General features: G+C 56.5%; 2 protein-coding genes across 2 annotated transcripts; both read left to right on the forward strand.

Moving 5' to 3' along the window:
* Positions 1 to 861: 861 nt before the first annotated feature.
* LOC309601950 (adenosine 5'-monophosphoramidase HINT1-like) lies at positions 862 to 2,976 on the forward strand (the record flags this gene model as incomplete). The annotated part of the gene is made up of 3 exons (XM_082335209.1): positions 862 to 1,101; positions 1,899 to 2,003; positions 2,812 to 2,976. Coding segments are annotated over 3 exons (510 nt in total), but the record flags the coding sequence as incomplete, so codon positions are not given.
* A 13,781-nt stretch (positions 2,977 to 16,757) lies between these two features.
* Positions 16,758 to 18,877, forward strand: LOC309601951 (adenosine 5'-monophosphoramidase HINT1-like; the record flags this gene model as incomplete). Its single annotated transcript, XM_082335210.1, has 3 exons — positions 16,758 to 16,997; positions 17,801 to 17,905; positions 18,713 to 18,877. Coding segments are annotated over 3 exons (510 nt in total), but the record flags the coding sequence as incomplete, so codon positions are not given.
* Positions 18,878 to 21,690: the final 2,813 nt, after the last annotated feature.

A 21,690-nucleotide genomic window follows, 5' to 3' on the forward strand; every position in this document is an offset into this window, starting at 1 on the left:
CGGGCAGGCAGGAGCCTCGTGGGGTTCAACAAGGGGAAGCGCAAGGTCCTGCACCTGGGGAGGAACAACCCCATGCACCAGTATATGCTGGAGGCCGACCGGCTGGAAAGCAGCTTTGCAGAAAAGGACGTGGGGGGCTCCCGGTGGACACCAAGTTGAACGTGAGCCGACAACGTGCCCTTGCCGCAAAGAAGGCTAAGGATATCCTTGGCCCGATATAGAGGCAAGCAGGGTTTATATATGTTACAACACAGTTGTGTAGCCCAATCGAATTGCTCGCTGTCCCCGGGGGTGCAGGGCACCACAGACCACCCTTGGGCGGCTTTGGGGGCACCGCCTGTTTTTCTAAAAGCCTCCTACCCAGCTTAGCGCAAATCCTAGCTTGATCTGCCCTCCAGCCCTCGAGCCACCAGTGCCGAACACACGCTTTGTATTTTATTTTCTCCCAGGAGGCGTGCAGCTTAGAAACGTCTGCAATTGAAGCGGGGCTTTCAGGGAACAATTTCGAGCAGCTTCTGTTGGTTCTGCGAAACGTTCTGAAAAGTTAAGGCCTGCCCTGCCCTGCCCTGCCCTGCCCTGCCCTGGCAAAAGCAGTCGTTTGACTGGAGGGAGCAGCACCAAAAAGCCACAAGCACGTTTGGGGCGGACTCGATGCGGTAATAAATAACAATAAATAGTCCTTCTAGCTACAACAGCCTCTTCTGAGACCTCGTTGCCCGCCCACGGGGTCGCAGCACTACACGGCACAGATCCCTCCACCCCCAGGCCGGATCCCTCCGCGCCCCGAGGGCACGCAAACTCCCCGAGCCCCGGTAAGCACCAGGTCGGCGAGGGCGGACCCGCCGAGGGGGCGAGGACAAGCGAAAACGACAGACGAGACAGCCAGTCGAGACGCGGGATCGGCCGGCGGCGATCTGGCGGCCCAATGGGCGCCGCGGAGGGCCTGGCCGAGTGGAGGAAGCGCGGGGGCGACAAGGGGCGTTGTCGTGGCTGACGAGATTCTCGGGGCGCGGGCCGCCCGGCCCGGTGGCGCCGCTTCTGTCTTCGGAAAGGTCATCGGCAAGGCGCTTCCCCGCCAACGTCATCGACGAGGACGAGGAGGTAGCCGCGGCTTTGCTCTGTGCGCGGTTCCCTTTCCCTGCCCTCCCCTCCCGTCCCCTTCCCTTCCCCCCCTCGCCCCTCCCCCCGCGCTCGCAGGCACCCTGAGCCGAGGACCCGTTGCGCGGTGCCCGGGAGCGCGGCAGGGCGGGTGGCGGCGTTGCTGCGGGTGGCTGGAGGGAGGGAGGGAGGGACGGGGGACGGGCGGGGCCTTTCTGGGTTGTGGCGCTCTCTACTGCACCATCCCTAAAACATCGCGCTTCTTCGGTGCCCCCCCCCCCCTTCCCCGGCTGCCGCGGCGCGTACTGGGTTGCTGGTGCTGTCCGGCTCGCCTCGGTTCCCAGCCCCACCGTGTCGTGCGTGCGCGCGCGCAGAGGAGGGCCTCTGACGGTAACGCACTTGGCGGCAGCCGCAGACGTTTGCCGCGTGATATCCCTTTGGCACCGCAAGTCGTGCAAAGTTTGCTGCTGCTGCTGCTGCCGAGGGGTGGGAGTGGTCCTGCCTCGTGTAGGAGGATAGTCTTGAAACCTTAGATTAAGCACACGCAGTCAGTCTCCTCGGGGCTTCCCGGTGTGCGTACGCACGCGCGTATGTATGTAAACAGCGAACGTCTGAGCAGTGACCGTAATGAGTTAATAGAAAGTACTAACATCGCGTAAGAGAAATCAGCGTTTCGGCTTGTGTTTGGGGTATCTGGTGATCTGCTTCTGTACGAGTTCAGTGGGGCATACTGATTTGCTGAAGCTATTACCTTTCTCTGAAGCCAATTGCGTTTTAACTGTTTTATACTCTTCCTCCAGCGCCTCGCGTTCCACGATCTTTCACCCCAAGCTCCGACGCTTGTCCTGGTCATGCCGAAGGAGCCAATTATCAGGTTATCTGAAGCAGAAGATTCTGGCGAATCTGTAAGTACCGTGGAAGCGTTCTGTACGCTAAACTGTACCTGTAATTAGTTCCGAATTTACTGGACTCTTTCCCATCCCCCCCTTTCCCCCTTGATAGGGCACAGTAGGCTGTTTGGGGTTTTCTGGCGCTATAATCCTTTGCCTCTAGCTTGCAACGGGATTGAGCTTTTTGACTAAAAGTAGTGATATAAAGCAATGCTCGTCCCTGGGTATGTACTTCTGGTGCAAAATGCGGTGTTGTTTTGGGGCGCAGTCTGATGCCTGTTGTCATGGTTTGGAGTAAGAGCAGCAGTACTTCTTCTAATGCGGAGAAGAGGGCTTGGGGTTTTTGGCAGGTCAGGGCTGAGGAAGGGCAAAGCTGGTTGAGAGGTGCCGGGTGCTTTGCTCTTAGCTCTGAAAGTCAAGTTCAAAGGCTTTGTCAACCCATGCAAAGACAGCCTAAAGTTTCTTTTCCGCCCGAATGGCTTATGTTGCCCGAAGGTATAATGGGGGCTTGAACCCGGAGACGAGCTTAGCTTCTGTGGCCGTTTTGTAGTCCGTTACCGTCGAGCCTGAAAAAAATTGCGTGGCTCTTTCCCCCGCCCCCCCCCCCCCAGTGTGCCTACTTGGTCTTTGTAGCTTTGCTTGGAAAATGTCAGTTGCAGGCAGACAGACAGTAATTTGAAGCGCAATGGTTGAATTGCTAGGAATTGGCGAACTGGTTTCTCTGGGTGGTTCTCTGCTCTCATGCCTTCCCTCCCTGCCCTCTCCCCTCTTTGCGTGTGGCTTTTGATTTTATTTATTTATGGTTTTGTACTTCCTTCTCCAGCTTCTTGGGCATCTAGTGATTGTTGGCAAGAAGCGTGCTGCTCACCTGGGCCTGACCAATGGATTCCGGACGGTTGCGGACGAAGGGCCCGAGGGTGGGCAGCCTGTCTGTCACGTACATCTACGTATTCTGGGTGGCCGTCAGTTGGGCTGGCCGCCTGGCTAAGATTTTTGCACCACAGGAGTTGCTGCACGTGTACAAATCGCCACCGAATGGATTTCGTCTGTTGCCCGTCAGTCTAGCCACTGTTGATGTCTAATTTTTTGTGACGTGTGCCTGTGGAAGGTAATAAAAGCTTTGAGCAGCAGTTGCACAATAAAGACTTAGCATGGGGATATCACCTCTGTCTGGTGCGTCTTACTGAGGGGAATAGTTCTGCAAGTTAAAACGGTGTCTCCCCGGAGTGTAAGTATGTGGAATGTTTCAGTCTGCTAACGGTGTTCTGTAGATAGATAGCGATTTGCCCAGTCACTTGAAGCGTGACGCTGGAACCGCTTGGCAGTCTCCTGCGTCTTGCAGGAAGCAGGCGCTTAGCTTTTTGGAAGTGGTACGCAAATGTACATAAAGCCAGCGTGGGCTGCTGCTAAAACTTTAGAAAATACTGTATGTGACGCTACAGGCGTGCCGTGCGAGGGTGGTTTCGGCACAGCGCAATGTGTTGGGAGCATCCAACTCCTGTTGGAGCGCTTTATCGATGGCCGTGTGATAAGGCCGCGTCGATATCCCTTTTCTGGTGAGGAGGGAGGCGGTAGGAGAAAACAGTCGCTCTGAGTGGCAGCTGTGGTGCTTCCATAGCACAGTGGAATAGCTCTCTCTGTCACTTTGGGTCAGCTGTCCTGGCTCTGTCCCCTCCCAACCTCTTGCCCACCCCCAGCTTACTGGACTTTGGGGGTGGGGTGGTTGGAGAGACAGCCTCCATGCTGTGGGAGCGCTGCTGAAACATGGGTGTGTTATCAACGCCCTTCTAGCTACAGCTCCAAAGCGCAGCACTATGAGGGCCGATATTTCCCTGCTGCCTGTGGATCTGGCAGGTGGATATTTCCAGAAGGAACTTTTTCATCCTCTTTTCTCCCCCTGTCCTGTGGAAGAGGGGCAGCTGGGTGGACCCTTGGCAGCCGGTCAAGAAGCATAGGATCGTTTAGGTTGGAAAAGACCTTTAAGATCATCGAGTCCAACCGTTAACCTAACGCTGCCAGGTCCACCACTCAACCACGTCCCTGAGCACCACGTCTACACGTCTTTTAAATACCTCCAGGGATGGTAACTCAACCACTTGCCTCTGCGGCCTGCCCCAATGCTCGACAACCCTTTCGGTGAAGAAATTTTTCCTAATACCCAATCTAAACCTCCCCTGGCGCAACTTGGGGCCGTTTCCTCTCGTCCTATCGCTTGTTACTTGGGAAAAGAGACCGAGCCCCACCTCGCTACGACCTCCTTTCAGGTAGTTGTAGAGAGCGATGAGGTCTCCCTGTAGTGTTTAATACCGTTTAATATCTTCATCAATGACATAGCTAGTGGGATTGAGCGCGCCCTCTGCGAGGTTGCGGACGACGCCAAGCTGAGTGGTGCAGCTGATACTCTAGAGGGAAGGGATGCCATCCAGAGGGGCCTTGACGGGCTGGAGAAGTGGGCCCGTGCGATCCTCGTGAAGTTCCACAAGGCCAAGGGCAAGGTCCTGCGCCTGGGTCGGGGCAGTCCCCGATATCAGTACAGACTGGGTGATGAATGGGTTGAGAGCAGTCCTGCAGAGAAGGGCTCGGGGGTACCGGTGGACGAAAAATTGGATACGAGCTGGCAGTGTGCGCTTGCAGGCCAGAAAGCCAATCGAATCCTGGGCCGCGTAAACAGGAGCGTGGCCAGCAGGTCGAGGGAGGTGATTCTCCCCCTCTACTCCGCTCTCGTGAGAGCCCACCTGGAGTCCTGCGCCCAGCTCTGGGGTCCCCAGTACAAGACAGACGTGGACCTGTTAGAGCGGGTCCAGAGGAGGGCCACGAAAATGGTCAGAGGGCTGGAACACCTCTCCTCCTATGACGAAAGGCTGAGGAGAAGAGAAGGCTCCGGGGAGACCTTATTGCGGCCTTTCAATACTTGAAGGGGGCTTATAAGAAAGATGGAGCAGCGGATAGTGTCTACCTAGCCTTCAGGAAGGCTTTTGACACCGTCTCCCGTAAGATCCTCGTAGAGAAGCTGATGAAGTAGGGGCTGGATGAGCGGACAGTGGGGTGGGTTGAAATCTGGCTGAACAGCTGGGCCCAGCGGGTGGTGATCAGTGGCATGAAGTCTAGTTGGAGGCCAGGAACGAGCGGTGGACCCCGGGGGTCAATGCTGGGCCCGATCCTGTTCAACATCCTAATTAACGATCCGGATGATGGGTAGGCAGGCAGACAGACAGACAGGCCCCTCAGCGAGTTTGCTGATGATACAAAACTGGGAGGAGCGGCTGATACACCAGGGGGTTGCGCTGCCGTCCAGAGGGCCCTCGACAGGCTGGAGAAACGGGCAGGCAGGAGCCTCGTGGGGTTCAACAAGGGGAAGCGCAAGGTCCTGCACCTGGGGAGGAACAACCCCATGCACCAGTATATGCTGGAGGCCGACCGGCTGGAAAGCAGCTTTGCAGAAAAGGACGTGGGGGGCTCCCGGTGGACACCAAGTTGAACGTGAGCCGACAACGTGCCCTTGCCGCAAAGAAGGCTAAGGATATCCTTGGCCCGATATAGAGGCAAGCAGGGTTTATATATGTTACAACACAGTTGTGTAGCCCAATCGAATTGCTCGCTGTCCCCGGGGGTGCAGGGCACCACAGACCACCCTTGGGCGGCTTTGGGGGCACCGCCTGTTTTTCTAAAAGCCTCCTACCCAGCTTAGCGCAAATCCTAGCTTGATCTGCCCTCCAGCCCTCGAGCCACCAGTGCCGAACACACGCTTTGTATTTTATTTTCTCCCAGGAGGCGTGCAGCTTAGAAACGTCTGCAATTGAAGCGGGGCTTTCAGGGAACAATTTCGAGCAGCTTCTGTTGGTTCTGCGAAACGTTCTGAAAAGTTAAGGCCTGGCCTGCCCTGCCCTGCCCTGGCAAAAGCAGTCGTTTGACTGGAGGGAGCAGCACCAAAAAGCCACAAGCACGTTTGGGGCGGACTCGATGCGGTAATAAATAACAATAAATAGTCCTTCTAGCTACAACAGCCTCTTCTGAGACCTCGTTGCCCGCCCACGGGGTCGCAGCACTACACGGCACAGATCCCTCCACCCCCAGGCCGGATCCCTCCGCGCCCCGAGGGCACGCAAACTCCCCGAGCCCCGGTAAGCACCAGGTCGGCGAGGGCGGACCCGCCGAGGGGGCGAGGACAAGCGAAAACGACAGACGAGACAGCCAGTCGAGACGCGGGATCGGCCGGCGGCGATCTGGCGGCCCAATGGGCGCCGCGGAGGGCCTGGCCGAGTGGAGGAAGCGCGGGGGCGACAAGGGGCGTTGTCGTGGCTGACGAGATTCTCGGGGCGCGGGCCGCCCGGCCCGGTGGCGCCGCTTCTGTCTTCGGAAAGGTCATCGGCAAGGCGCTTCCCCGCCAACGTCATCGACGAGGACGAGGAGGTAGCCGCGGCTTTGCTCTGTGCGCGGTTCCCTTTCCCTGCCCTCCCCTCCCGTCCCCTTCCCTTCCCCCCCTCGCCCCTCCCCCCGCGCTCGCAGGCACCCTGAGCCGAGGACCCGTTGCGCGGTGCCCGGGAGCGCGGCAGGGCGGGTGGCGGCGTTGCTGCGGGTGGCTGGAGGGAGGGAGGGAGGGAAGGAGGGACGGGGGACGGGCGGGGCCTTTCTGGGTTGTGGCGCTCTCTACTGCACCATCCCTAAAACATCGCGCTTCTTCGGTGCCCCCCCCCCCCTTCCCCGGCTGCCGCGGCGCGTACTGGGTTGCTGGTGCTGTCCGGCTCGCCTCGGTTCCCAGCCCCACCGTGTCGTGCGTGCGCGCGCGCAGAGGAGGGCCTCTGACGGTAACGCACTTGGCGGCAGCCGCAGACGTTTGCCGCGTGATATCCCTTTGGCACCGCAAGTCGTGCAAAGTTTGCTGCTGCTGCTGCTGCCGAGGGGTGGGAGTGGTCCTGCCTCGTGTAGGAGGATAGTCTTGAAACCTTAGATTAAGCACACGCAGTCAGTCTCCTCGGGGCTTCCCGGTGTGCGTACGCACGCGCGTATGTATGTAAACAGCGAACGTCTGAGCAGTGACCGTAATGAGTTAATAGAAAGTACTAACATCGCGTAAGAGAAATCAGCGTTTCGGCTTGTGTTTGGGGTATCTGGTGATCTGCTTCTGTACGAGTTCAGTGGGGCATACTGATTTGCTGAAGCTATTACCTTTCTCTGAAGCCAATTGCGTTTTAACTGTTTTATACTCTTCCTCCAGCGCCTCGCGTTCCACGATCTTTCACCCCAAGCTCCGACGCTTGTCCTGGTCATGCCGAAGGAGCCAATTATCAGGTTATCTGAAGCAGAAGATTCTGGCGAATCTGTAAGTACCGTGGAAGCGTTCTGTACGCTAAACTGTACCTGTAATTAGTTCCGAATTTACTGGACTCTTTCCCATCCCCCCCTTTCCCCCTTGATAGGGCACAGTAGGCTGTTTGGGGTTTTCTGGCGCTATAATCCTTTGCCTCTAGCTTGCAACGGGATTGAGCTTTTTGACTAAAAGTAGTGATATAAAGCAATGCTCGTCCCTGGGTATGTACTTCTGGTGCAAAATGCGGTGTTGTTTTGGGGCGCAGTCTGATGCCTGTTGTCATGGTTTGGAGTAAGAGCAGCAGTACTTCTTCTAATGCGGAGAAGAGGGCTTGGGGTTTTTGGCAGGTCAGGGCTGAGGAAGGGCAAAGCTGGTTGAGAGGTGCCGGGTGCTTTGCTCTTAGCTCTGAAAGTCAAGTTCAAAGGCTTTGTCAACCCATGCAAAGACAGCCTAAAGTTTCTTTTCCGCCCGAATGGCTTATGTTGCCCGAAGGTATAATGGGGGCTTGAACCCGGAGACGAGCTTAGCTTCTGTGGCCGTTTTGTAGTCCGTTACCGTCGAGCCTGAAAAAAATTGCGTGGCTCTTTCCCCCGCCCCCCCCCCCCCCAGTGTGCCTACTTGGTCTTTGTAGCTTTGCTTGGAAAATGTCAGTTGCAGGCGGACAGACAGTAATTTGAAGCGCAATGGTTGAATTGCTAGGAATTGGCGAACTGGTTTCTCTGGGTGGTTCTCTGCTCTCATGCCTTCCCTCCCTGCCCTCTCCCCTCTTTGCGTGTGGCTTTTGATTTTATTTATTTATGGTTTTGTACTTCCTTCTCCAGCTTCTTGGGCATCTAGTGATTGTTGGCAAGAAGCGTGCTGCTCACCTGGGCCTGACCAATGGATTCCGGACGGTTGCGGACGAAGGGCCCGAGGGTGGGCAGCCTGTCTGTCACGTACATCTACGTATTCTGGGTGGCCGTCAGTTGGGCTGGCCGCCTGGCTAAGATTTTTGCACCACAGGAGTTGCTGCACGTGTACAAATCGCCACCGAATGGATTTCGTCTGTTGCCCGTCAGTCTAGCCACTGTTGATGTCTAATTTTTTGTGACGTGTGCCTGTGGAAGGTAATAAAAGCTTTGAGCAGCAGTTGCACAATAAAGACTTAGCATGGGGATATCACCTCTGTCTGGTGCGTCTTACTGAGGGGAATAGTTCTGCAAGTTAAAACGGTGTCTCCCCGGAGTGTAAGTATGTGGAATGTTTCAGTCTGCTAACGGTGTTCTGTAGATAGATAGCGATTTGCCCAGTCACTTGAAGCGTGACGCTGGAACCGCTTGGCAGTCTCCTGCGTCTTGCAGGAAGCAGGCGCTTAGCTTTTTGGAAGTGGTACGCAAATGTACATAAAGCCAGCGTGGGCTGCTGCTAAAACTTTAGAAAATACTGTATGTGACGCTACAGGCGTGCCGTGCGAGGGTGGTTTCGGCACAGCGCAATGTGTTGGGAGCATCCAACTCCTGTTGGAGCGCTTTATCGATGGCCGTGTGATAAGGCCGCGTCGATATCCCTTTTCTGGTGAGGAGGGAGGCGGTAGGAGAAAACAGTCGCTCTGAGTGGCAGCTGTGGTGCTTCCATAGCACAGTGGAATAGCTCTCTCTGTCACTTTGGGTCAGCTGTCCTGGCTCTGTCCCCTCCCAACCTCTTGCCCACCCCCAGCTTACTGGACTTTGGGGGTGGGGTGGTTGGAGAGACAGCCTCCATGCTGTGGGAGCGCTGCTGAAACATGGGTGTGTTATCAACGCCCTTCTAGCTACAGCTCCAAAGCGCAGCACTATGAGGGCCGATATTTCCCTGCTGCCTGTGGATCTGGCAGGTGGATATTTCCAGAAGGAACTTTTTCATCCTCTTTTCTCCCCCTGTCCTGTGGAAGAGGGGCAGCTGGGTGGACCCTTGGCAGCCGGTCAAGAAGCATAGGATCGTTTAGGTTGGAAAAGACCTTTAAGATCATCGAGTCCAACCGTTAACCTAACGCTGCCAGGTCCACCACTCAACCACGTCCCTGAGCACCACGTCTACACGTCTTTTAAATACCTCCAGGGATGGTAACTCAACCACTTGCCTCTGCGGCCTGCCCCAATGCTCGACAACCCTTTCGGTGAAGAAATTTTTCCTAATACCCAATCTAAACCTCCCCTGGCGCAACTTGGGGCCGTTTCCTCTCGTCCTATCGCTTGTTACTTGGGAAAAGAGACCGAGCCCCACCTCGCTACGACCTCCTTTCAGGTAGTTGTAGAGAGCGATGAGGTCTCCCTGTAGTGTTTAATACCGTTTAATATCTTCATCAATGACATAGCTAGTGGGATTGAGCGCGCCCTCTGCGAGGTTGCGGACGACGCCAAGCTGAGTGGTGCAGCTGATACTCTAGAGGGAAGGGATGCCATCCAGAGGGGCCTTGACGGGCTGGAGAAGTGGGCCCGTGCGATCCTCGTGAAGTTCCACAAGGCCAAGGGCAAGGTCCTGCGCCTGGGTCGGGGCAGTCCCCGATATCAGTACAGACTGGGTGATGAATGGGTTGAGAGCAGTCCTGCAGAGAAGGGCTCGGGGGTACCGGTGGACGAAAAATTGGATACGAGCTGGCAGTGTGCGCTTGCAGGCCAGAAAGCCAATCGAATCCTGGGCCGCGTAAACAGGAGCGTGGCCAGCAGGTCGAGGGAGGTGATTCTCCCCCTCTACTCCGCTCTCGTGAGAGCCCACCTGGAGTCCTGCGCCCAGCTCTGGGGTCCCCAGTACAAGACAGACGTGGACCTGTTAGAGCGGGTCCAGAGGAGGGCCACGAAAATGGTCAGAGGGCTGGAACACCTCTCCTCCTATGACGAAAGGCTGAGGAGAAGAGAAGGCTCCGGGGAGACCTTATTGCGGCCTTTCAATACTTGAAGGGGGCTTATAAGAAAGATGGAGCAGCGGATAGTGTCTACCTAGCCTTCAGGAAGGCTTTTGACACCGTCTCCCGTAAGATCCTCGTAGAGAAGCTGATGAAGTAGGGGCTGGATGAGCGGACAGTGGGGTGGGTTGAAATCTGGCTGAACAGCTGGGCCCAGCGGGTGGTGATCAGTGGCATGAAGTCTAGTTGGAGGCCAGGAACGAGCGGTGGACCCCGGGGGTCAATGCTGGGCCCGATCCTGTTCAACATCCTAATTAACGATCCGGATGATGGGTAGGCAGGCAGACAGACAGACAGGCCCCTCAGCGAGTTTGCTGATGATACAAAACTGGGAGGAGCGGCTGATACACCAGGGGGTTGCGCTGCCGTCCAGAGGGCCCTCGACAGGCTGGAGAAACGGGCAGGCAGGAGCCTCGTGGGGTTCAACAAGGGGAAGCGCAAGGTCCTGCACCTGGGGAGGAACAACCCCATGCACCAGTATATGCTGGAGGCCGACCGGCTGGAAAGCAGCTTTGCAGAAAAGGACGTGGGGGGCTCCCGGTGGACACCAAGTTGAACGTGAGCCGACAACGTGCCCTTGCCGCAAAGAAGGCTAAGGATATCCTTGGCCCGATATAGAGGCAAGCAGGGTTTATATATGTTACAACACAGTTGTGTAGCCCAATCGAATTGCTCGCTGTCCCCGGGGGTGCAGGGCACCACAGACCACCCTTGGGCGGCTTTGGGGGCACCGCCTGTTTTTCTAAAAGCCTCCTACCCAGCTTAGCGCAAATCCTAGCTTGATCTGCCCTCCAGCCCTCGAGCCACCAGTGCCGAACACACGCTTTGTATTTTATTTTCTCCCAGGAGGCGTGCAGCTTAGAAACGTCTGCAATTGAAGCGGGGCTTTCAGGGAACAATTTCGAGCAGCTTCTGTTGGTTCTGCGAAACGTTCTGAAAAGTTAAGGCCTGGCCTGCCCTGCCCTGCCCTGGCAAAAGCAGTCGTTTGACTGGAGGGAGCAGCACCAAAAAGCCACAAGCACGTTTGGGGCGGACTCGATGCGGTAATAAATAACAATAAATAGTCCTTCTAGCTACAACAGCCTCTTCTGAGACCTCGTTGCCCGCCCACGGGGTCGCAGCACTACACGGCACAGATCCCTCCACCCCCAGGCCGGATCCCTCCGCGCCCCGAGGGCACGCAAACTCCCCGAGCCCCGGTAAGCACCAGGTCGGCGAGGGCGGACCCGCCGAGGGGGCGAGGACAAGCGAAAACGACAGACGAGACAGCCAGTCGAGACGCGGGATCGGCCGGCGGCGATCTGGCGGCCCAATGGGCGCCGCGGAGGGCCTGGCCGAGTGGAGGAAGCGCGGGGGCGACAAGGGGCGTTGTCGTGGCTGACGAGATTCTCGGGGCGCGGGCCGCCCGGCCCGGTGGCGCCGCTTCTGTCTTCGGAAAGGTCATCGGCAAGGCGCTTCCCCGCCAACGTCATCGACGAGGACGAGGAGGTAGCCGCGGCTTTGCTCTGTGCGCGGTTCCCTTTCCCTGCCCTCCCCTCCCGTCCCCTTCCCTTCCCCCCCTCGCCCCTCCCCCCGCGCTCGCAGGCACCCTGAGCCGAGGACCCGTTGCGCGGTGCCCGGGAGCGCGGCAGGGCGGGTGGCGGCGTTGCTGCGGGTGGCTGGAGGGAGGGAGGGAGGGAGGGACGGGGGACGGGCGGGGCCTTTCTGGGTTGTGGCGCTCTCTACTGCACCATCCCTAAAACATCGCGCTTCTTCGGTGCCCCCCCCCCCCCCTTCCCCGGCTGCCGCGGCGCGTACTGGGTTGCTGGTGCTGTCCGGCTCGCCTCGGTTCCCAGCCCCACCGTGTCGTGCGTGCGCGCGCGCAGAGGAGGGCCTCTGACGGTAACGCACTTGGCGGCAGCCGCAGACGTTTGCCGCGTGATATCCCTTTGGCACCGCAAGTCGTGCAAAGTTTGCTGCTGCTGCTGCCGAGGGGTGGGAGTGGTCCTGCCTCGTGTAGGAGGATAGTCTTGAAACCTTAGATTAAGCACACGCAGTCAGTCTCCTCGGGGCTTCCCGGTGTGCGTACGCACGCGCGTATGTATGTAAACAGCGAACGTCTGAGCAGTGACCGTAATGAGTTAATAGAAAGTACTAACATCGCGTAAGAGAAATCAGCGTTTCGGCTTGTGTTTGGGGTATCTGGTGATCTGCTTCTGTACGAGTTCAGTGGGGCATACTGATTTGCTGAAGCTATTACCTTTCTCTGAAGCCAATTGCGTTTTAACTGTTTTATACTCTTCCTCCAGCGCCTCGCGTTCCACGATCTTTCACCCCAAGCTCCGACGCTTGTCCTGGTCATGCCGAAGGAGCCAATTATCAGGTTATCTGAAGCAGAAGATTCTGGCGAATCTGTAAGTACCGTGGAAGCGTTCTGTACGCTAAACTGTACCTGTAATTAGTTCCGAATTTACTGGACTCTTTCCCATCCCCCCCTTTCCCCCTTGATAGGGCACAGTAGGCTGTTTGGGGTTTTCTGGCGCTATAATCCTTTGCCTCTAGCTTGCAACGGGATTGAGCTTTTTGACTAAAAGTAGTGATATAAAGCAATGCTCGTCCCTGGGTATGTACTTCTGGTGCAAAATGCGGTGTTGTTTTGGGGCGCAGTCTGATGCCTGTTGTCATGGTTTGGAGTAAGAGCAGCAGTACTTCTAATGCGGAGAAGAGGGCTTGGGGTTTTTGGCAGGTCAGGGCTGAGGAAGGGCAAAGCTGGTTGAGAGGTGCCGGGTGCTTTGCTCTTAGCTCTGAAAGTCAAGTTGAAAGGCTTTGTCAACCCATGCAAAGACAGCCTAAAGTTTCTTTTCCGCCCGAATGGCTTATGTTGCCCGAAGGTATAATGGGGGCTTGAACCCGGAGACGAGCTTAGCTTCTGTGGCCGTTTTGTAGTCCGTTGCCGTCGAGCCTGAAAAAAATTGCGTGGCTCTTTCCCCCGCCCCCCCCCAGTGTGCCTACTTGGTCTTTGTAGCTTTGCTTGGAAAATGTCAGTTGCAGGCGGACAGACAGTAATTTGAAGCGCAATGGTTGAATTGCTAGGAATTGGCACACTGGTTTCTCTGGGTGGTTCTCTGCTCTCATGCCTTCCCTCCCTGCCCTCTCCCCTCTTTGCGTGTGGCTTTTGATTTTATTTATTTATGGTTTTGTACTTCCTTCTCCAGCTTCTTGGGCATCTAGTGATTGTTGGCAAGAAGCGTGCTGCTCACCTGGGCCTGACCAATGGATTCCGGACGGTTGCGGACGAAGGGCCCGAGGGTGGGCAGCCTGTCTGTCACGTACATCTACGTATTCTGGGTGGCCGTCAGTTGGGCTGGCCGCCTGGCTAAGATTTTTGCACCACAGGAGTTGCTGCACGTGTACAAATCGCCACCGAATGGATTTCGTCTGTTGCCCGTCAGTCTAGCCACTGTTGATGTCTAATTTTTTGTGACGTGTGCCTGTGGAAGGTAATAAAAGCTTTGAGCAGCAGTTGCACAATAAAGACTTAGCATGGGGATATCACCTCTGTCTGGTGCGTCTTACTGAGGGGAATAGTTCTGCAAGTTAAAACGGTGTCTCCCCGGAGTGTAAGTATGTGGAATGTTTCAGTCTGCTAACGGTGTTCTGTAGATAGATAGCGATTTGCCCAGTCACTTGAAGCGTGACGCTGGAACCGCTTGGCAGTCTCCTGCGTCTTGCAGGAAGCAGGCGCTTAGCTTTTTGGAAGTGGTACGCAAATGTACATAAAGCCAGCGTGGGCTGCTGCTAAAACTTTAGAAAATACTGTATGTGACGCTACAGGCGTGCCGTGCGAGGGTGGTTTCGGCACAGCGCAATGTGTTGGGAGCATCCAACTCCTGTTGGAGCGCTTTATCGATGGCCGTGTGATAAGGCCGCGTCGATATCCCTTTTCTGGTGAGGAGGGAGGCGGTAGGAGAAAACAGTCGCTCTGAGTGGCAGCTGTGGTGCTTCCATAGCACAGTGGAATAGCTCTCTCTGTCACTTTGGGTCAGCTGTCCTGGCTCTGTCCCCTCCCAACCTCTTGCCCACCCCCAGCTTACTGGACTTTGGGGGTGGGGTGGTTGGAGAGACAGCCTCCATGCTGTGGGAGCGCTGCTGAAACATGGGTGTGTTATCAACGCCCTTCTAGCTACAGCTCCAAAGCGCAGCACTATGAGGGCCGATATTTCCCTGCTGCCTGTGGATCTGGCAGGTGGATATTTCCAGAAGGAACTTTTTCATCCTCTTTTCTCCCCCTGTCCTGTGGAAGAGGGGCAGCTGGGTGGACCCTTGGCAGCCGGTCAAGAAGCATAGGATCGTTTAGGTTGGAAAAGACCTTTAAGATCATCGAGTCCAACCGTTAACCTAACGCTGCCAGGTCCACCACTCAACCACGTCCCTGAGCACCACGTCTACACGTCTTTTAAATACCTCCAGGGATGGTAACTCAACCACTTGCCTCTGCGGCCTGCCCCAATGCTCGACAACCCTTTCGGTGAAGAAATTTTTCCTAATACCCAATCTAAACCTCCCCTGGCGCAACTTGGGGCCGTTTCCTCTCGTCCTATCGCTTGTTACTTGGGAAAAGAGACCGAGCCCCACCTCGCTACGACCTCCTTTCAGGTAGTTGTAGAGAGCGATGAGGTCTCCCTGTAGTGTTTAATACCGTTTAATATCTTCATCAATGACATAGCTAGTGGGATTGAGCGCGCCCTCTGCGAGGTTGCGGACGACGCCAAGCTGAGTGGTGCAGCTGATACTCTAGAGGGAAGGGATGCCATCCAGAGGGGCCTTGACGGGCTGGAGAAGTGGGCCCGTGCGATCCTCGTGAAGTTCCACAAGGCCAAGGGCAAGGTCCTGCGCCTGGGTCGGGGCAGTCCCCGATATCAGTACAGACTGGGTGATGAATGGGTTGAGAGCAGTCCTGCAGAGAAGGGCTCGGGGGTACCGGTGGACGAAAAATTGGATACGAGCTGGCAGTGTGCGCTTGCAGGCCAGAAAGCCAATCGAATCCTGGGCCGCGTAAACAGGAGCGTGGCCAGCAGGTCGAGGGAGGTGATTCTCCCCCTCTACTCCGCTCTCGTGAGAGCCCACCTGGAGTCCTGCGCCCAGCTCTGGGGTCCCCAGTACAAGACAGACGTGGACCTGTTAGAGCGGGTCCAGAGGAGGGCCACGAAAATGGTCAGAGGGCTGGAACACCTCTCCTCCTATGACGAAAGGCTGAGGAGAAGAGAAGGCTCCGGGGAGACCTTATTGCGGCCTTTCAATACTTGAAGGGGGCTTATAAGAAAGATGGAGCAGCGGATAGTGTCTACCTAGCCTTCAGGAAGGCTTTTGACACCGTCTCCCGTAAGATCCTCGTAGAGAAGCTGATGAAGTAGGGGCTGGATGAGCGGACAGTGGGGTGGGTTGAAATCTGGCTGAACAGCTGGGCCCAGCGGGTGGTGATCAGTGGCATGAAGTCTAGTTGGAGGCCAGGAACGAGCGGTGGACCCCGGGGGTCAATGCTGGGCCCGATCCTGTTCAACATCCTAATTAACGATCCGGATGATGGGTAGGCAGGCAGACAGACAGACAGGCCCCTCAGCGAGTTTGCTGATGATACAAAACTGGGAGGAGCGGCTGATACACCAGGGGGTTGCGCTGCCGTCCAGAGGGCCCTCGACAGGCTGGAGAAACGGGCAGGCAGGAGCCTCGTGGGGTTCAACAAGGGGAAGCGCAAGGTCCTGCACCTGGGGAGGAACAACCCCATGCACCAGTATATGCTGGAGGCCGACCGGCTGGAAAGCAGCTTTGCAGAAAAGGACGTGGGGGGCTCCCGGTGGACACCAAGTTGAACGTGAGCCGACAACGTGCCCTTGCCGCAAAGAAGGCTAAGGATATCCTTGGCCCGATATAGAGGCAAGCAGGGTTTATATATGTTACAACACAGTTGTGTAGCCCAATCGAATTGCTCGCTGTCCCCGGGGGTGCAGGGCACCACAGACCACCCTTGGGCGGCTTTGGGGGCACCGCCTGTTTTTCTAAAAGCCTCCTACCCAGCTTAGCGCAAATCCTAGCTTGATCTGCCCTCCAGCCCTCGAGCCACCAGTGCCGAACACACGCTTTGTATTTTATTTTCTCCCAGGAGGCGTGCAGCTTAGAAACGTCTGCAATTGAAGCGGGGCTTTCAGGGAACAATTTCGAGCAGCTTCTGTTGGTTCTGCGAAACGTTCTGAAAAGTTAAGGCCTGGCCTGCCCTGCCCTGCCCTGGCAAAAGCAGTCGTTTGACTGGAGGGAGCAGCACCAAAAAGCCACAAGCACGTTTGGGGCGGACTCGATGCGGTAATAAATAACAATAAATAGTCCTTCTAGCTACAACAGCCTCTTCTGAGACCTCGTTGCCCGCCCACGGGGTCGCAGCACTACACGGCACAGATCCCTCCACCCCCAGGCCGGATCCCTCCGCGCCCCGAGGGCACGCAAACTCCCCGAGCCCCGGTAAGCACCAGGTCGGCGAGGGCGGACCCGCCGAGGGGGCGAGGACAAGCGAAAACGACAGACGAGACAGCCAGTCGAGACGCGGGATCGGCCGGCGGCGATCTGGCGGCCCAATGGGCGCCGCGGAGGGCCTGGCCGAGTGGAGGAAGCGCGGGGGCGACAAGGGGCGTTGTCGTGGCTGACGAGATTCTCGGGGCGCGGGCCGCCCGGCCCGGTGGCGCCGCTTCTGTCTTCGGAAAGGTCATCGGCAAGGCGCTTCCCCGCCAACGTCATCGACGAGGACGAGGAGGTAGCCGCGGCTTTGCTCTGTGCGCGGTTCCCTTTCCCTGCCCTCCCCTCCCGTCCCCTTCCCTTCCCCCCCTCGCCCCTCCCCCCGCGCTCGCAGGCACCCTGAGCCGAGGACCCGTTGCGCGGTGCCCGGGAGCGCGGCAGGGCGGGTGGCGGCGTTGCTGCGGGTGGCTGGAGGGAGGGAGGGAGGGAGGGACGGGGGACGGGCGGGGCCTTTCTGGGTTGTGGCGCTCTCTACTGCACCATCCCTAAAACATCGCGCTTCTTCGGTGCCCCCCCCCCCCCCTTCCCCGGCTGCCGCGGCGCGTACTGGGTTGCTGGTGCTGTCCGGCTCGCCTCGGTTCCCAGCCCCACCGTGTCGTGCGTGCGCGCGCGCAGAGGAGGGCCTCTGACGGTAACGCACTTGGCGGCAGCCGCAGACGTTTGCCGCGTGATATCCCTTTGGCACCGCAAGTCGTGCAAAGTTTGCTGCTGCTGCTGCTGCCGAGGGGTGGGAGTGGTCCTGCCTCGTGTAGGAGGATAGTCTTGAAACCTTAGATTAAGCACACGCAGTCAGTCTCCTCGGGGCTTCCCGGTGTGCGTACGCACGCGCGTATGTATGTAAACAGCGAACGTCTGAGCAGTGACCGTAATGAGTTAATAGAAAGTACTAACATCGCGTAAGAGAAATCAGCGTTTCGGCTTGTGTTTGGGGTATCTGGTGATCTGCTTCTGTACGAGTTCAGTGGGGCATACTGATTTGCTGAAGCTATTACCTTTCTCTGAAGCCAATTGCGTTTTAACTGTTTTATACTCTTCCTCCAGCGCCTCGCGTTCCACGATCTTTCACCCCAAGCTCCGACGCTTGTCCTGGTCATGCCGAAGGAGCCAATTATCAGGTTATCTGAAGCAGAAGATTCTGGCGAATCTGTAAGTACCGTGGAAGCGTTCTGTACGCTAAACTGTACCTGTAATTAGTTCCGAATTTACTGGACTCTTTCCCATCCCCCCCTTTCCCCCTTGATAGGGCACAGTAGGCTGTTTGGGGTTTTCTGGCGCTATAATCCTTTGCCTCTAGCTTGCAACGGGATTGAGCTTTTTGACTAAAAGTAGTGATATAAAGCAATGCTCGTCCCTGGGTATGTACTTCTGGTGCAAAATGCGGTGTTGTTTTGGGGCGCAGTCGTGCCTGTTGTCGTGGTTTGGAGTAAGAGCAGCAGTACTTCTTCTAATGCGGAGAAGAGGGCTTGGGGTTTTTGGCAGGTCAGGGCTGAGGAAGGGCAAAGCTGGTTGAGAGGTGCCGGGTGCTTTGCTCTTAGCTCTGAAAGTCAAGTTGAAAGGCTTTGTCAACCCATGCAAAGACAGCCTAAAGTTTCTTTTCCGCCCGAATGGCTTATGTTGCCCGAAGGTATAATGGGGGCTTGAACCCGGAGACGAGCTTAGCTTCTGTGGCCGTTTTGTAGTCCGTTGCCGTCGAGCCTGAAAAAAATTGCGTGGCTCTTTCCCCCGCCCCCCCCCCCCCCAGTGTGCCTACTTGGTCTTTGTAGCTTTGCTTGGAAAATGTCAGTTGCAGGCGGACAGACAGTAATTTGAAGCGCAATGGTTGAATTGCTAGGAATTGGCGAACTGGTTTCTCTGGGTGGTTCTCTGCTCTCATGCCTTCCCTCCCTGCCCTCTCCCCTCTTTGCGTGTGGCTTTTGATTTTATTTATTTATGGTTTTGTACTTCCTTCTCCAGCTTCTTGGGCATCTAGTGATTGTTGGCAAGAAGCGTGCTGCTCACCTGGGCCTGACCAATGGATTCCGGACGGTTGCGGACGAAGGGCCCGAGGGTGGGCAGCCTGTCTGTCACGTACATCTACGTATTCTGGGTGGCCGTCAGTTGGGCTGGCCGCCTGGCTAAGATTTTTGCACCACAGGAGTTGCTGCACGTGTACAAATCGCCACCGAATGGATTTCGTCTGTTGCCCGTCAGTCTAGCCACTGTTGATGTCTAATTTTTTGTGACGTGTGCCTGTGGAAGGTAATAAAAGCTTTGAGCAGCAGTTGCACAATAAAGACTTAGCATGGGGATATCACCTCTGTCTGGTGCGTCTTACTGAGGGGAATAGTTCTGCAAGTTAAAACGGTGTCTCCCCGGAGTGTAAGTATGTGGAATGTTTCAGTCTGCTAACGGTGTTCTGTAGATAGATAGCGATTTGCCCAGTCACTTGAAGCGTGACGCTGGAACCGCTTGGCAGTCTCCTGCGTCTTGCAGGAAGCAGGCGCTTAGCTTTTTGGAAGTGGTACGCAAATGTACATAAAGCCAGCGTGGGCTGCTGCTAAAACTTTAGAAAATACTGTATGTGACGCTACAGGCGTGCCGTGCGAGGGTGGTTTCGGCACAGCGCAATGTGTTGGGAGCATCCAACTCCTGTTGGAGCGCTTTATCGATGGCCGTGTGATAAGGCCGCGTCGATATCCCTTTTCTGGTGAGGAGGGAGGCGGTAGGAGAAAACAGTCGCTCTGAGTGGCAGCTGTGGTGCTTCCATAGCACAGTGGAATAGCTCTCTCTGTCACTTTGGGTCAGCTGTCCTGGCTCTGTCCCCTCCCAACCTCTTGCCCACCCCCAGCTTACTGGACTTTGGGGGTGGGGTGGTTGGAGAGACAGCCTCCATGCTGTGGGAGCGCTGCTGAAACATGGGTGTGTTATCAACGCCCTTCTAGCTACAGCTCCAAAGCGCAGCACTATGAGGGCCGATATTTCCCTGCTGCCTGTGGATCTGGCAGGTGGATATTTCCAGAAGGAACTTTTTCATCCTCTTTTCTCCCCCTGTCCTGTGGAAGAGGGGCAGCTGGGTGGACCCTTGGCAGCCGGTCAAGAAGCATAGGATCGTTTAGGTTGGAAAAGACCTTTAAGATCATCGAGTCCAACCGTTAACCTAACGCTGCCAGGTCCACCACTCAACCACGTCCCTGAGCACCACGTCTACACGTCTTTTAAATACCTCCAGGGATGGTAACTCAACCACTTGCCTCTGCGGCCTGCCCCAATGCTCGACAACCCTTTCGGTGAAGAAATTTTTCCTAATACCCAATCTAAACCTCCCCTGGCGCAACTTGGGGCCGTTTCCTCTCGTCCTATCGCTTGTTACTTGGGAAAAGAGACCGAGCCCCACCTCGCTACGACCTCCTTTCAGGTAGTTGTAGAGAGCGATGAGGTCTCCCTGTAGTGTTTAATACCGTTTAATATCTTCATCAATGACATAGCTAGTGGGATTGAGCGCGCCCTCTGCGAGGTTGCGGACGACGCCAAGCTGAGTGGTGCAGCTGATACTCTAGAGGGAAGGGATGCCATCCAGAGGGGCCTTGACGGGCTGGAGAAGTGGGCCCGTGCGATCCTCGTGAAGTTCCACAAGGCCAAGGGCAAGGTCCTGCGCCTGGGTCGGGGCAGTCCCCGATATCAGTACAGACTGGGTGATGAATGGGTTGAGAGCAGTCCTGCAGAGAAGGGCTCGGGGGTACCGGTGGACGAAAAATTGGATACGAGCTGGCAGTGTGCGCTTGCAGGCCAGAAAGCCAATCGAATCCTGGGCCGCGTAAACAGGAGCGTGGCCAGCAGGTCGAGGGAGGTGATTCTCCCCCTCTACTCCGCTCTCGTGAGAGCCCACCTGGAGTCCTGCGCCCAGCTCTGGGGTCCCCAGTACAAGACAGACGTGGACCTGTTAGAGCGGGTCCAGAGGAGGGCCACGAAAATGGTCAGAGGGCTGGAACACCTCTCCTCCTATGACGAAAGGCTGAGGAGAAGAGAAGGCTCCGGGGAGACCTTATTGCGGCCTTTCAATACTTGAAGGGGGCTTATAAGAAAGATGGAGCAGCGGATAGTGTCTACCTAGGCTTCAGGAAGGCTTTTGACACCGTCTCCCGTAAGATCCTCGTAGAGAAGCTGATGAAGTAGGGGCTGGATGAGCGGACAGTGGGGTGGGTTGAAATCTGGCTGAACAGCTGGGCCCAGCGGGTGGTGATCAGTGGCATGAAGTCTAGTTGGAGGCCAGGAACGAGCGGTGGACCCCGGGGGTCAATGCTGGGCCCGATCCTGTTCAACATCCTAATTAACGATCCGGATGATGGGTAGGCAGGCAGACAGACAGACAGGCCCCTCAGCGAGTTTGCTGATGATACAAAACTGGGAGGAGCGGCTGATACACCAGGGGGTTGCGCTGCCGTCCAGAGGGCCCTCGACAGGCTGGAGAAACGGGCAGGCAGGAGCCTCGTGGGGTTCAACAAGGGGAAGCGCAAGGTCCTGCACCTGGGGAGGAACAACCCCATGCACCAGTATATGCTGGAGGCCGACCGGCTGGAAAGCAGCTTTGCAGAAAAGGACGTGGGGGGCTCCCGGTGGACACCAAGTTGAACGTGAGCCGACAACGTGCCCTTGCCGCAAAGAAGGCTAAGGATATCCTTGGCCCGATATAGAGGCAAGCAGGGTTTATATATGTTACAACACAGTTGTGTAGCCCAATCGAATTGCTCGCTGTCCCCGGGGGTGCAGGGCACCACAGACCACCCTTGGGCGGCTTTGGGGGCACCGCCTGTTTTTCTAAAAGCCTCCTACCCAGCTTAGCGCAAATCCTAGCTTGATCTGCCCTCCAGCCCTCGAGCCACCAGTGCCGAACACACGCTTTGTATTTTATTTTCTCCCAGGAGGCGTGCAGCTTAGAAACGTCTGCAATTGAA

Source organism: Platalea leucorodia (genome assembly GCF_965183815.1).
Source record: "Platalea leucorodia genome assembly, chromosome: W".
Classification (NCBI taxonomy): Eukaryota; Metazoa; Chordata; class Aves; order Pelecaniformes; family Threskiornithidae; genus Platalea; species Platalea leucorodia.